The sequence below is a fragment of the Tamandua tetradactyla genome, chromosome 3 (genome assembly GCF_023851605.1).
Source record: "Tamandua tetradactyla isolate mTamTet1 chromosome 3, mTamTet1.pri, whole genome shotgun sequence".
Classification (NCBI taxonomy): Eukaryota; Metazoa; Chordata; class Mammalia; order Pilosa; family Myrmecophagidae; genus Tamandua; species Tamandua tetradactyla.
The window spans coordinates 193,824,943-193,838,670 of record NC_135329.1 but is presented as its reverse complement, the minus strand read 5'-3'; the positions used below and the strand labels follow the sequence as shown (position 1 = coordinate 193,838,670).

Below are 13,728 nucleotides of genomic sequence, written 5' to 3'. Positions count from 1 at the left end.
CACAAATGAGCTAAATATTCTTATCTTGGTATTTAAAACTGGCATTGCACAATATAAAGATAAATGGTAAAATTCATGCTAATAATTTTTAATTTTCTTTACTTAGAATGACACTAAGTTATTCCTTCTAGCCTCCTATGTTATAGAGCAGCTAGAAAGAAAAATCTGAGATGATGGTATGGTAGCCCATGACAAACTCTGGGCTCTGTCTTGCAACTACTTGTGGAAGAATGCTTTGAAAACTATTGCTTTTTTCTTTCTTTGCTTTGTATATATGTTATATAATACAATAAAAAAGTTTAAAAAAAAAAGAATGACATTAAGTAGCAAGTTAAAAACACCATGACAAGTCAAAAGAGACATCATAGAAGAAAAGAAAAAAGCTTTATAGGTTAGGACCACTGATAGGGCTTTTTTCCTATTTTCTGAACAAGGTACCCTAAATTTCATGTTTCACTGGGCCTGCAAATTATGCAGCCAGCCTGGCCAGCACGGGAAGGACCTGTCAATGGACTTTCCCAAAGAAGGGAAATTGAGGCTGGGGCAGTGGAGCACTCATTGCTTAGGGTTTTAAATCAAGCCAGTCAAAAAAGGGACAGGGATTCTGGTGGATTGAGCCCGAGACAGAGAAGGAGAGGGGGTCAGGGTTGCAGTGGGTGGACCTCGAATCTCTACAGGGATTTACTGTCGGGGGAAAGAGGTGGTTGCTCTTCAGGTGCCTTGGGGAAGGGCTAGCTGATATATCTGTACACAGTTTGGTCAAAAGCAAGCAGCTCTGATAATGTAGATATGATAATGGTAGAAATGAATAAGCTCAACTTCAACACTCGCCATCCCTGCTGTATGGGTGCATGCCCATGTATGCAGTGGCAATTGTGGTTGCTTACAAAGCGTTTTCACCATCCATGTGCGTCCATTTTTCATAGGCCCTCATTTTTGTTTTATTTCTAAATCAACTGCAGCAAATTCATACTTTCATTTATTCAGTGATATCTACTGACCTTTGCTACTGGCCCGGCACTGTGCCCAGAGAGAGCAAGGCTGCCCTCTGGAAGCTGACACTCTAGTGGGTGACATGGAGCAACAGATGAATACCTAGCTAACGTCTTGTCAGGTGAAGATGACAAAGCAGAACAGGACAAAGCACAGAGAACGATGACAGGAGGTGCTATTTTAGATATGGTAGTCAAGGAAGGCCTCTCTGAGGAAGTGACAGAAAGAAGGGAGCTGACTATGGGAGAATCTGGAGGAGGAACGGGAAGTGCACAAGGCCCATTGTGGCAACTGCTACAAATTCTCTCCTGCTGTGCTGGAGGGGACTGCTAGGAACAACCTAAATATCCACAACAGTCGGATTGCAGAAGTTAATTGAATTGTAGTATATTTCCAAATAGTACATGGGCTTTTCCTTTTTTTTTTTTTTTTTTGTAGAAAAACGAGAATATGTTTGTATGCATCTACATGGAAAAGATGCTGGAGTGATACAGAGAGCTGTCGAGAGTGTTTGGCTCTTAGCAGAAATACCAATGATCTTTAAATGGTGCTTTGGCTTGCTGGTATTTTCTGACTGGTAAGTGAATATGCAGTGTTTATGAATTAAATGAAAGAAAGGAGGGAAGAAGGGAGAGAGGAATCCCGTGGTTCAAGAGTTAGATTATTTTCCACCCCCCCAAAAAATTTTTCTATTGTTGGACATTTGGGTTACTTTTACTTTTCTTTTTTAAATATCAATGAGCATAAAACTTATTGTCTGAAAATGAATGTGAAATACAAATGCAAAAATGTAGGGAGTAAACTGACTTAAAGAAATGAAATAAGTGAAAAGTAGACATGTATGCTTAAGGGCATTATTAAGGGTTGCAAAACTGCTCCAACCTGCACCCAAAGCAGCCAATTTGACCTCTTAGAGATGGTGGACGCCAACAAGATTAAGGGGAGGGGAGGGTGTCATGCAAAAGGGACATTTCCATCACTTTCTTCCCCATTCATTCCTTCAACAACAGAGGCCTGGCACTGCTGAGTGCTGGAGATATGGAAATCAGAACAGATAATGCTCCTGGCTTCCTGGCACATCCTTGCTACTGGAGTGGGAAGCTGAGGAGGTTGTGAGTCTTCCCTCAGCAAAGACGTTCCCTTGGCCAAGGCTGGGCAATGAGCTCAGGGAGGAGCCTGATGGCCAAAGCCCCAGTTCTGGGGCTGAGACGGTGCAAAGCTCCTAAAAGTGGGGTGTCCTGGGGGATCCAGAGCAGTGGGGGGCAGCACCAGGGACCTGGGCAGCCCTGACTCCATGCCTTCTCCTTGGCGGGGCCCTTATCTGGAATGCCCTGCCCTCTGCTTCTCTGAATTCTGATCTTTGTCCAGCCCCTTTTCCAGTTTCTCTCTCACCCAGCTCTGAACACACAAGTAGTGCTGGGTTTCTAACACAGCAGAGCAATCAAACACCCAGATACCTTGGCCCGATGTATGATGAAAAGAGGATTTCTGCATATTCTCCAAGTATCTCCCTCACAAGGTACTCACTAGTTACAAAGTGGGTGTAGAAACTGGGCTCCACCCTGACCGGGGGATCCCACTAGCCTTACCAAGAATGATGCACGGCGGCAACTGCCTCCTGAGGCGATGTGCTGAGGGGAGCACAACCTCATTTCTGTGGTATTTGGGCCTAAAGTGTATGGCCATGATTTATTCATGAGAACACCCCAGAAAAAACTCACACTGGCTGGCCTTCTACAAAATATCTGGCCAAGGCTCTAAAGCTTGAGATCATGAAACAGAAAGGAAGACCAAGGAAGTGTCCCAGGCTGGAGGAGACTAAATGCAACATGGGACCTGGGATTAGATCCTGGACCATACATTTGTGCAACAAGTGCAGTGGGAATAAGGTCTGGAGTGCAGTTAATAGTATTGGATCAATGTCAATTTATTACTTTTGATAACTGCATTGCAGTTATAAAGGGTATAAACATTAGGGAGAGCTGAGTGATGGAACATGGGAATTCTTGGAACTGCCTGCAAACAAAATTATTTCAAAATGAACACTTAAAAATAAAACTAATTTTAAATACTATAGATATGAAATAATTAGAATAAGCAAATTCACAGAATCAGAAACTAGAATCTAATTTACTGGGGAATGGGGAGCTAATGCTTAATTGGTACCAAGTCTGTGTGGGATGGTGGAAAAGGTTTGGCAATGGATGGTGGTGATGGGAGCACAACACTATGAATGTAATTAACACTACTGAATGATATATTTAAATGTAGTTAAAAGAGGAAATTTTAGGTTGTATATATGTTACTAGAATACACTTTTTAAAAACAGGACCATACAACACAAATGGTGAATCTCATTGTAAACAATGGACTATAATTAATATTACAGTTACAAAAATGTTCTTTCTGAATTGTAACAAATGTTTCACACTAATGCAAGCTGTAATAATATGGTAGTGTATGGTAACCTGTATGTTGTGCATTTTTCTGGAACCCTACATCTTCTCTAATTAAAAGAAAAAAAGAATCACCCTTTCCCCTGTGCCCGAGACAGGCCTTATACCCCCACCCGGGTTCCTGCTCCTGACTTCATTTCTTCCTACATCAGTTTATGGAAGGCACAGGGCTCCACTTAGGGCTCGGCCCCTTCTGGCTTTGTGACGTTAGGCAAGTCCATCAAGGTCTCACAGATCACTTTCCTCATGTATAAAATGGAGATACCAGACTTACCGCTGCAGGACTGTGTGAAGATTAAATGACATTAAGTACGATAATAAAGTTAAAGTCCTCAGCCAAGGGCCTGCAGGTGGAAGGTATTTAGCAACTGTTGTTTCCTTCCCAAACTCAGCCCTGCGCCCCACACAGCTGCTAGAATTAGACTGTTCATATCTGGGAGGGACTGATAAATGTTTCCATTCTTCCACCATTGGATGCTTATGATGGGTGCTTTGGTTTTGTCCCCCAACAAAACACAAGATCCGCGAGGACAGGGACAGTGCCCCTAGAAGCTGCAGTAAATGAGATCTCTATCTCTCATTCCCTTTACTCAGCAAATATTTACTGCACATGCAGGACATGGTCCAGGCAGCAGGGAACAAGTCCCCTGCTTTTGGGGACCTGACAACCAGGTGAGAGGAGGGGGCAGCAAACATTAAGCAGAAAACAATCAACAACCAGTCACCTCTAGCTGGGTATAGGAGAGAATAGTCGGGAGGGAGAGCGGGCTTATGGTAGACGGGGTGGCTGTGGGCCTCTCTCAGAGGGAACTGTCCAAGCTGACACTGACTAGTGAGAAGGAGCCAGCAGGTAAAGAATGTTCTGGGCAACACAGTACCAGGGCTTGGGGCAGGCAGGAGAGAGGCATGCTCTAGGAATTGCCAGGAGGCTTCGGAGTCTCTAGGAAGGGTCAGAGAGGCAGAGCATGCCAGAGAAGAGTCAGTGAGGTGGGCAAAGGCCAGGCCAGGGGTAGGGGGCAGGAAAATTACTGGCGGGTTCTAAAGCAGGGAAGCACATGATGTGACTTTCATTTTTCACCGCTGGCTAGGCTGCTGAGTGGAGGGTGCAGTGAAAGGGGGCAAGAGTGGGAGGTGGCTGGCAGCTACTGAGCCACCAGGTCAGGGAGTCACCAGGGGCCTGGACTAGAGAGGGTGCCGTGGATGGAGAGAGTTGAGTTTTCCAGGCCGTGGGGATAGGGAGAGGCATGGCCCTTGCAAGGTCTTAAGTCTTGATCGTTGGGCAGAACAGGGGAAGGCAGGGGGAGGCGGGTAGGAGGGGCCTGAGGACCTCATGACACGGTGTAGTAGTTAGATTCAGTTGTCAACTTGGCCAGGTGAAGGCACCTAGTTCTGTTGTTGTGGACTTGAGCCAATGGTACGTGAACCTCATCTGTTGCTCATTACATCTGCAGTCGGCTAAGAGGCGTGCCTGCTGCAATGAATGATGTTTGAGTTAACTGGGTAGTGCTTAAATGAGAGAGTGCAAGGTAGCACAGCCCAAGCAGCTTAGCATACTTCATCTCAGCACTCGCTGCTCAGCCCAGGCCTTTGGAGATACAGAAAGGAATAACCCTGGGGAAAGTTGTTGGAACCCAGGGGCCTGGAGAGAAGGCCAGGAGAGATTACCCTGAGCCTTACCGTGTAAGAAAGAACCTCAGATGAAAGTTAGCTGCCTTTCCTCTGAAGAACTAATGAAAAAAAATCCCCTTTTATTAAAAGCCAATCTGTCTCTGGTGTGTTGCATTCCAGCAGCTAACAAACTAGAACACAAGGGGAACCTCTCCCCCTCCTTAACAATGACTTCCACATTACTCTCTCAACTTGCTGAGCTCTGGGTGCCCCTTCATCCATCTCACAGCCAGCAGGGTCCAAAATAACTCTGGCCAGCCCCTTCTCCTGGGATTGCCATTCTCTCACTCAAACAGCGGGGGTCTCTACTCAACCCTCTCACTGGCCTTCAGTGACTAAAGCAGGAGCCCCTGGGACCAGACCTTTCCCCTACCAAATAGATGCCCCCAGGGGAAGAAGCCCTCAAAACTCTCACAAAACCATCCTTCTCCCAGCCTCTGTCCCCAACCCAAACGGCAAGCCTCTGGCAAAGATGTAAGTTTCTAAAGCACTGCTGTTGACTGAGTCCTGCTTCTGCTCAATAGCCTTCAGGGGCTCCCCACTGCTTACAGGAGAGCGCCTGACCCCCAGTTGGGTCCTCTGTGAACTGGAACCAAATCAAGTTTCTGCCTCTTCCCCTCCTGTACAGCCTGATGAAAAGCCCATGCCCACGAGTGAAAGACTGGAAATATCCTAAATGTCCATCAGGAGCAAAATGAATGCAGACATCATGGTATATTCAGACTGTGAAAAGCTGCGCAACTGGGAAAACAAATGCTCTAGAACAACAGGTCTTGGCATTCACAAAGCTCAGACATGTTATCTTAAGCAAAAAAGACCTAGTGCAGGGGAACTATACACCCTGACAATATTTATTAGAAATGCAAAAGCGTACAGAGCTGCATGTAAATTGTCTAGGGATCCAGATGCAAGTAGTAAAATATAGGCAGCTGACGGTATGATCAAAATCCAGTTTGGCAGAGTTATCTCAGGGGGCAGGGGACTTCCACAGGGTCTGGGTGGGGGTGTGCATAGTTATATTATCTAGCCTTCTTTAAATGCCTGAAATAATGCACTAGAATTTCAAAACTCTGGTCCCTGCTTCCTGCCTCTGCCCTCTGGGCTGCAGCTGTCTGCTGTAGCCCCTCCTCTCTACCCGCCAGGAGGGGCCTCCTCTACTCACTGGGCTCTCCCTGTCCTCCGGGAGGTGGCTCAAACCCCAGCAGAAAATCTCCCTCCTCTGTTTTGGAGCACTCAACACCCCATGCTGCCCCCTCTCCAAGAGGAGCAGAGGGCCTCAGTGGCTGTGCTTTCTTACCTGCTACCCCAGGCCAACATTGGCTGGGTCCATGCAATGCAAGGAAGAGCTGATGGAAATTCTGGAAGCCCAGCAGTCATCCGGCCCAATTTGTAGCCACCTCTCCCTCGGCCCTCCCTTCCCCTCATCACCCACCTGTTTCCCAAGCCCCTCCCCTCTCCCTGCTGCACCCACAGGCCTGGCTGAGCAGGGAGCTCTGCCAAGCAGGTCACCTAGGCCCAGGAGCATGGGCTGCGTCCTGTGGGAAGCACAGTGCCAACTTCCCCTGCCCCGGGGTCTTGACCAGGGTGCCCGAGCCAGGACGGGGACAGAAGAGGGGCAGGTAAGTGTGAAGAGATGGAAGGGGAGAGCTGGCCTGCAAGTCTGCAGCCCCGGCTTCCAGTCCTTGCCCTGTCCCAGGCAGGTTATAGCACCTTGGGCAGGTGCCTTCATCTTCAACAATTGCATCACAACAGCCTTTCTAGATGCTTCTTGTGAGCAGTCCTGAGCTAAGTGCCTCCTATCAATGATGTCCTGTCATCCTTAAACCGTCCCGAGGCAAGAATGATTAGGGCTTCCCTTCTGCACACAAGGCCCAGAAAGTAGGGAGGGGTTTGCTCAAGATGACAGAGTAGCCAGTGGTGGAATAGAGCCTTGGTCCCAGGCAGGCTGACCTTGGAGCCCACCCTCTAACCACTAAAATCCTCCCTGGATAAGGAGGCAGGATGAGATGAATGAGTCAGCTATTCTGGGGCAGATGCAACTCTTTTGAGGTCCTTTTCTGAGAAAAATGATATGTCTGGGCAGTTCCAAGGACTCATTCCAGCCCAGGAATCCAGCCGCTGGAGATCCTGCAGTGCTGGTCTTAGCTGCTTTGGTCATGAATCCCTTGAAAATCTGTTAAAAGCTGTGAATCTTCTCCCCCAACCAACTCATTACATAGGTAACATTTTGAAGACTCCGGGGACCTTGGGATAAGACTCCCTGAACCAGAGAAGTTTGAGGATCCCTTTCAAGTGCAGGTCTGTGATTCTTAGTCCTGGATTTACGGCTGCCTGGCTGGTTCCATAGGGAAGGCTATGGGCCAGATGAAGACGAGAATTTAGGAAAAAGGAACTGGACCTAGAAGGGAAGACGTGAAAGTGAGGAGGAGCTGGGAAGAACCTTTGTCGTTGATCTCCTAGCCCCTGAAACTACCTGGGGGCCCACGGCCCATGAAGCAGGCCTGGAGACTGGTCCACTGCTGGGGGGCTCTGTCACTCACTCACCAAGCCTCAGTTTCCCTCTCTGTAAAAACAAGGGTTCCCCTCTCTAAAAAGCTACAGTGGCCCAGAAAGTGCATGTGGCTTACAAGGTGATATTGACACCTGGGGCCAGATGAGGGATTCCCCGGCACAGCCAAAGGGTTGTGGGGATTTGCTGATTAAACCACAGGACTCTGACCTTCTCTTCCCTTCCCCATGCCCCACCCCTTCCTGGATTCCGATTCAGCATTTTTGAGCCCACAAACTACCCACCACCATTTCACCAAAAAGAAAAAAAAGTTTCCTAATTGGTCCTCTGGGACCCAAGTGGGAGACAGATAAACCACTCTGTGAAGCGGGTTGGGGGAAGGGCGAACCCCTGCCTCTGCCCTGGGGGCCCTCTTGTGGGGATGGGCAGCCATACAGCCCCAGCCTCAGCAGTGTGGGGTCACAGGTACACCTCACTCCCACTTCAGTGAACCAGAGTACAGCTTCTCTGGTGTCTGAGTCTGAGCTTTCAGCCCCATGGGAGGCCACATGGGACAGCTGGAGACAGCTGGGGACAGCAAGACACAGGACCACTCGCCCTCCCTTTGACACACAGTGGAGAGGAGACAATGAAGCTCTTTTTCCTCCCCTCCTCCCTTGGGGAGTTTCTCTGTCCTCCACGGACCTGAGAGAGGCTTGGGGCTTTAGGCCCCAGCCTCAGGCCAGCCTGGGTCAGGAGGGGAGCAACATAAAGGGGGGCTCTGCATCAAATAGACCACATAGAAAACCCTTATTGCCTGGGTCACCTACCTTGACCCCTCTCTCCTCCTGGAGCCCCCTGAATGGCCGTGGCCCCAGTGGGACCCCAGACTTCCCGGGTATCCAGAATGGTGAAGTCCAGCATGGTGAAGCCTCTCCAGGAGGTTGCTTTTGGCTTCTTTCCTGCTCCCCAGGGGCAGAGCTTATCCAGGTTTTGCATCTAACCAGCGGCAGGGCACTCTTTATGAAAGCAAACCTGGACATGTCAGAGAGAGGGTCAACGGACCTAGAGGGCTCCCAGGACATAAGGTCTGCCATGTCTCCTTAAGAACAGAGAGAGACTCCTCTTGTGCTTTCTCAAAACCGAGGAAACAAAAGAAGCTAATGAGATAGCTAAAAGGGCCTGGAGTGTGAGAGAGCTTCCTGAAGCCGCCAGCATGCTGGGGAAAAGGGGAGAACTTCCTCATGCCCAGGAGAGGGGCACTGCCTTCACGTGATGGAAACGCAGGCCTGCCCTGGGGATCACGAGGTCTGGGTCTGCCCTGTCTTCCTGCCCGTTGTGAGCAGATCTGCCCAGACCTCACAGCCCCATCTAGGGAATGCCCATCTTTCAAGAAGTACAAGTGGCTGCTGAGGGTTTGGGCAGACCACAGTAAGAGCTGGCGGCCTCTCCACCAGAGTCCTGGACTAGTTTTGCCTTCTTCCCTGCAATCCTAGGCCACCTGCCCAGCCAAAGGCCTTGGGTTTTGTTTTGTTTGTGTTTTGTTACTTTTGGCTCTCCCTGCTCTCTTTCACCACAGTCCCAGGCCATCTTAATTCAACACTGCACCCTGACCTAGCCAGAGTTCAGCCTGTGAACACCTAACTCAAGAAAAAGCAAGAAAATGCAATAAAAGTTCAAGGAGAAAGACAGTGCCTCATTTGGGAGGCAAATTAACAACTGGGGAGGCCAGGCAGGCTTCATGGAGAAGACTGCATCTGAACCAAGCTCTGCATTCACTCCTTCAAAAAATATTTAATAATGACCAACTATGCAGGCACTGTTCTAGAAGCTGGGATATAGTATTGAACACAGTCTCTTTCTTCTTGTGGCCCATATATTCTAGTTTGGGGACACAAACCATAAACAAAGAGTCAAGTAAATATCTAGTATGTCATATGGTGACATGAACCAGGAGAACAGTAAAGTGGGAGGGAGAAGAGAGGGACTGCAGGGTGGGGTGTTGCGATTTTTAATGGAGTGGTCAGGGCAGGCCTCTTTACTAAGACGAAATTTGAGCAGAGACCTAAACGAAATAAGGCAGTAAGGCATGGCATAGAAAGTTCTAGTGAGAAAGGAGAGCAAGTGGGATCGTCTGGGAGAGTTTGAGGACTGGGTGGCTGAGAGAATGAGCATGGTGAAGAGTTGAAAAAGATGAGATAGGGACACGGGTCAGAGCAGGGGGCCTTTAAGCCATTCTTTGAATGGACTGTGATTTGTGAGAGACAGGAAACCATTAGAGAGGGCTGAGCAGAGAAGTGGCACGTTTCTGACTAAAAAAGTCACACATTTTCACCTTGGTTGCCTTGTTGGGAATACTTGGAGGATTCAAAGGCAGAAGGAAGCAGTCAGGCGAAAGGGGATGGTGGTTTGGCCCAGGGGTGGTGGCAGGGGAGGTAGGGAAAAGTGTTCAGATTCTGGTTGTATTTTGAGCTTTGAGGATGCAACCGAAATTGAGAGGTAGAGAGGTACAGAGGAAGGAATGTGTAAGAGACTCCCAGACAGAAGGTGAGGAAGAGACAAAAGGGAAACTGAGGCACGAAGCAGCTGCACCAAGGGCAGGTCTGGAGGGCATGTGAGAGGGTCCCCAGAGGTGTCTTAGCGAATGTGGGTCCTGCTCCCTCAGGCTTTGGAAAACTAGCTGTAGCAGAGGGGAAGTTGGCTTAGTAGGGAGAGCGGGGTGGGGCGAGAGGCTGGCACAGGGGCTGGGGCTGCAGCTCTCCAAGCTCCCACAGGCCTGCAGAAAGAAAGGGGACCCTGTTCTCCATCCTGCTCAAGCCAGGCAGTGTTGTGGGATGGCCCAGCTCACTCCTCTGCCTGGACTCCATTCGGGCCGCGAGGCAGGGGTCATCACCATCATACTAGGACTCTTCCTATCTTGAAATCAAGCCAGTGGGCCCCAGGAGCCCCAGATAAGGGGCTTCCGATTGCAGAAGTAGAGCAAGCAAGGCCTGTTCCAGGGACAGTTGGTTTTACTTGAGTGAAAAGGTCAAGACAGATTCTCTATGCTGAGGTATAGAGAGGGGGCTTGGTCAGGAAGGGAGGGCTTTGTCAGCAAAGACTATCCATCCCCCAAGGCTGGAATCTCAGTTCTGCAAGGCCTTCCCAGCCCTGCACAAACCCAGCCTTGCTCCCCAGGAACCTGTGCTCTGCTGAGAGAGGTTCTCTTGGTGCCCCATTCTACAAAATACCACCCTCCCCACCCGAGCAAGCAAAGAGGCAAAAGAGAAGCTGAGGCACAAAGCAGCCTGCACTGTGAGTGTCCCAGACTACTCATCCCGTCCCTCCCGGGAAACTTGCCACGCCCCATCTCCCTGTCACAGAGAGCCAGGACCCCTCTGTCCCCTCTTGTGTCCCCCTCCTCCTGGAGAGTGGCCAGGCCATGCTCAGATCTATGGGCCCACAGTTCTGACCCAGAGTTCACCGAATGAAGGGATGTGGGATTTGGGGACAGGTGGGTGGACAGGATTGAGCTTAGAAGATAGGAGTGGAGGTATATAAGGAAGCTCCAGGAGGACTGTAGCCGGAGCCCTGCCCACCCTAGCCCTGCTACAGAAAGAGCAAAGCTAACACTTCCTGGCCTTTACTACGAGCCAGGCCTGTGCACCCTTATGCCCAGTTTCATCTGGTCCTCACAGGAACCCTTTGAGATAAGCACCAACCCCATCCCCAATTTACAGATGCAAACAACGGCAGTCCAGAGAGGTGGGGGAACTTACCCAAGGTCCCACGGCTGCTAAGAAATAAAGCTTATTTCATAAGCTGTTTGTCCAGACCCACACACGATGCGCATACCAACCACACACCCTGTCTCCCAGGTCCCACGGAGCCTTCAAATGCATGCATCCACCTCAAGTTAGCCCCAGCTCACCCTCCATCATGCCCAGGCACCCCCATTCCAAGACAATTATTTTGGTTACATTTGAGAAAAGCCCTTTATAAGATTGTAAAGAATCAGTGATTATTATTATTAACAATAACATGCACAACCACTCCTCTTCCAGCTGTAACTTTGTATTTCCATCATCTACTCCAGTTCCCAAGAAAATCCTCTATTTGTGACTCTCCCAGCTGTACCTTCATGTACCCATGCGACCAGCCCTCCCACATCATGTCCTGTCCCCATCCTGTCCCCCTCCCTCTCCATCCTTCCTGGAGACCCTGTGAACACTCCTACAGCACCAACACCTGCCCATTCCTACCCCCCCCAAACACACACACACACACTCACACACACACAGTTTCCTGCTAACACCCTCTCTCCCTCCTGCCAGGCAGCACCCCCTCTCCCAAGGGACTAGATGTTGTTTCCCAGACCATAGAGGGACAGGGTTTGGATTCTGATTCCAGGCACACCCTTTTGCTCTGTACATATGGGGAGCCGATTCCAAGGCAATCTTGGAATCTAGACACAGGAAAGCGCATACGAATTGTGATTCAAAGGCACTCTCCAAGAATTCCAAGTTTGGAGATTTGGAAACTCCCAGGCCCCAAGTTCTAGGAATATCCCAAACCCTCAGGATTCTGAGGTGTAGCCTTGAGAATTCTGATGTCAGGAATTCTGAGGCCAGCTCCTTATGAAAACTTCTATTTTCTACTTCCTCAGGTCATTTCTTTGATTTCAAACTTACCAATTTTGAAAACTGGGAGTAGATTTTACAAAAAAGAAAAAAAATCTCAAATAGAATTGTAAAATTCCCAGAAATTTTTTAGGAAGAAATTATTTTTTAAAATTCCAAATATGAAGGTTTTTAAATAGCTATGAATCTTATTATTTTAATGTTATTTTTCAGAGCAACAGCAACTTGGTTGGAGCATTATCTAAAACATGGATTCATTATCTAGAGTCTCTCCCTAACATTTGAGATAGTAGAGATGTGAATGCCCCCAAATGCACAAGAGATCCTCTAGACAGGGCCTTCATATCTCTCTTTCCTGGACTGTCAGTGGAATCTTAGGCCTGGGGCTTCTGGGAGTATCTGGGGTGGTCTGGGGAGGAGGGAGTGAATTACACAATGTCTTCTCAGGAGCTCAGGAAATTCCCCAGTTTGGTCATGCCCCCAGCCTGGCCTATGGCCAGGGTGCCCACAATTTCCATTCAACATCACTGTCCCTGAACAGGGACTTGAGGTCCTGCCCACTGCCCCGCTGGCAGTGGGAAGGGGACTTGGGAGGCCTTTATCCTTGTGGCTCCTTGCCTGCCTCTCAGTGTTTCCGTGGCAGGATAGAGCTAGTTATCACCCTTGCCCGGGCCCAGGAAGGAAGGGGCAGAGGGAAGAGGTGGGAAGAGTGAGATTTGAGAAGGAGAGAGCCCTATCAGACTGAGACAGGGTTGTCAGTGAGCCTGGACAAGCCAGGCTGAGTCAGTCGGATCAGATTTCACAACCAGAGGCTTCGGACTTCGGCCGGAGTCGGGGATAGAAGGAAAGCGACAGACTAATCTATGGAGTTGAGACTCCGGCTGGGAACCGGTGGAGGGCTAGTGGTGGGGAGAGGCACAGGGAGACGTGGGAACAGATGGAGGAATTTCAACGCCAGTGAGGCGGTCTGAGGCAGTCCTCTCCTGCACCTGCCAACCGGGGGCCGGGCCTCTGCTGACCTCAGCCCCTCTCCTGCCGGCTGCTTCCCCCGCCCCTCAGCGAGCGCGGGTTACCCTGGCGCGCCCGCCCCCTAATCCTCCTTCCCCTGCCCTCGGCCCACCTCAAGCCTCCAGACCCCCAAGTCTCTCCTTCCTCAACCTCCGCGCCCCTCTCCAGTCCCCCCATTTCAGCGGCTCCTCCAGCCCACCTCTCCGACCCTCCTTCTCTGGCCCGCAGCCCATGCCCTCTCCAGCTCCTGCCTCTCGGCCCCCTGCCCCAGAGCGCCCGGCTTCCCGAGCCCCGCATCCCGCCGGCTGCCGGCTGCACTAACCCGATTCGGAAGAGCAGCCGCTCGCTGCGCGCCATGAGCAGGCCGCGGAGGGTCCGCCGCACTCGGCAGCCGCGGGGGCTCACGAGCAGGACGAGCACGAGGAGCAGTAGCCCGCAGCCGACGACCCACCGCCACGACTCGGGCCAGACCGGCAAGGCCATGCTAGGGGCAGGC

At 50.1% G+C, this 13,728-nt stretch overlaps 1 protein-coding gene and 1 long non-coding RNA gene across 5 annotated transcripts in view; one reads left to right on the top strand and one right to left on the bottom strand.

Moving 5' to 3' along the window:
- LOC143678093 (uncharacterized) overlaps positions 1 to 2,372 on the top strand; it is a 19,739-nt gene extending 17,367 nt beyond the window's left edge. Inside the window, exons 3-4 of the long non-coding RNA XR_013173064.1 lie at positions 1,432 to 1,570; positions 2,004 to 2,372. This is a non-coding gene — a long non-coding RNA (uncharacterized LOC143678093). The remainder of the gene's footprint in view (positions 1 to 1,431; positions 1,571 to 2,003) is intronic.
- The window catches only part of PNKD (PNKD metallo-beta-lactamase domain containing), a 27,174-nt gene extending 13,446 nt beyond the window's left edge, over positions 1 to 13,728 (bottom strand). For all 4 annotated transcript variants that reach the window (XR_013173061.1, XM_077155110.1, XM_077155109.1 and 1 more), the window contains exon 1: positions 13,555 to 13,728. Coding sequence is in view for 3 of the 4 variants with exons in the window: in XM_077155110.1 (XP_077011225.1) it covers positions 13,555 to 13,715 (161 nt within the window). In the remaining variant the exon portion in view is untranslated. The remainder of the gene's footprint in view (positions 1 to 13,554) is intronic.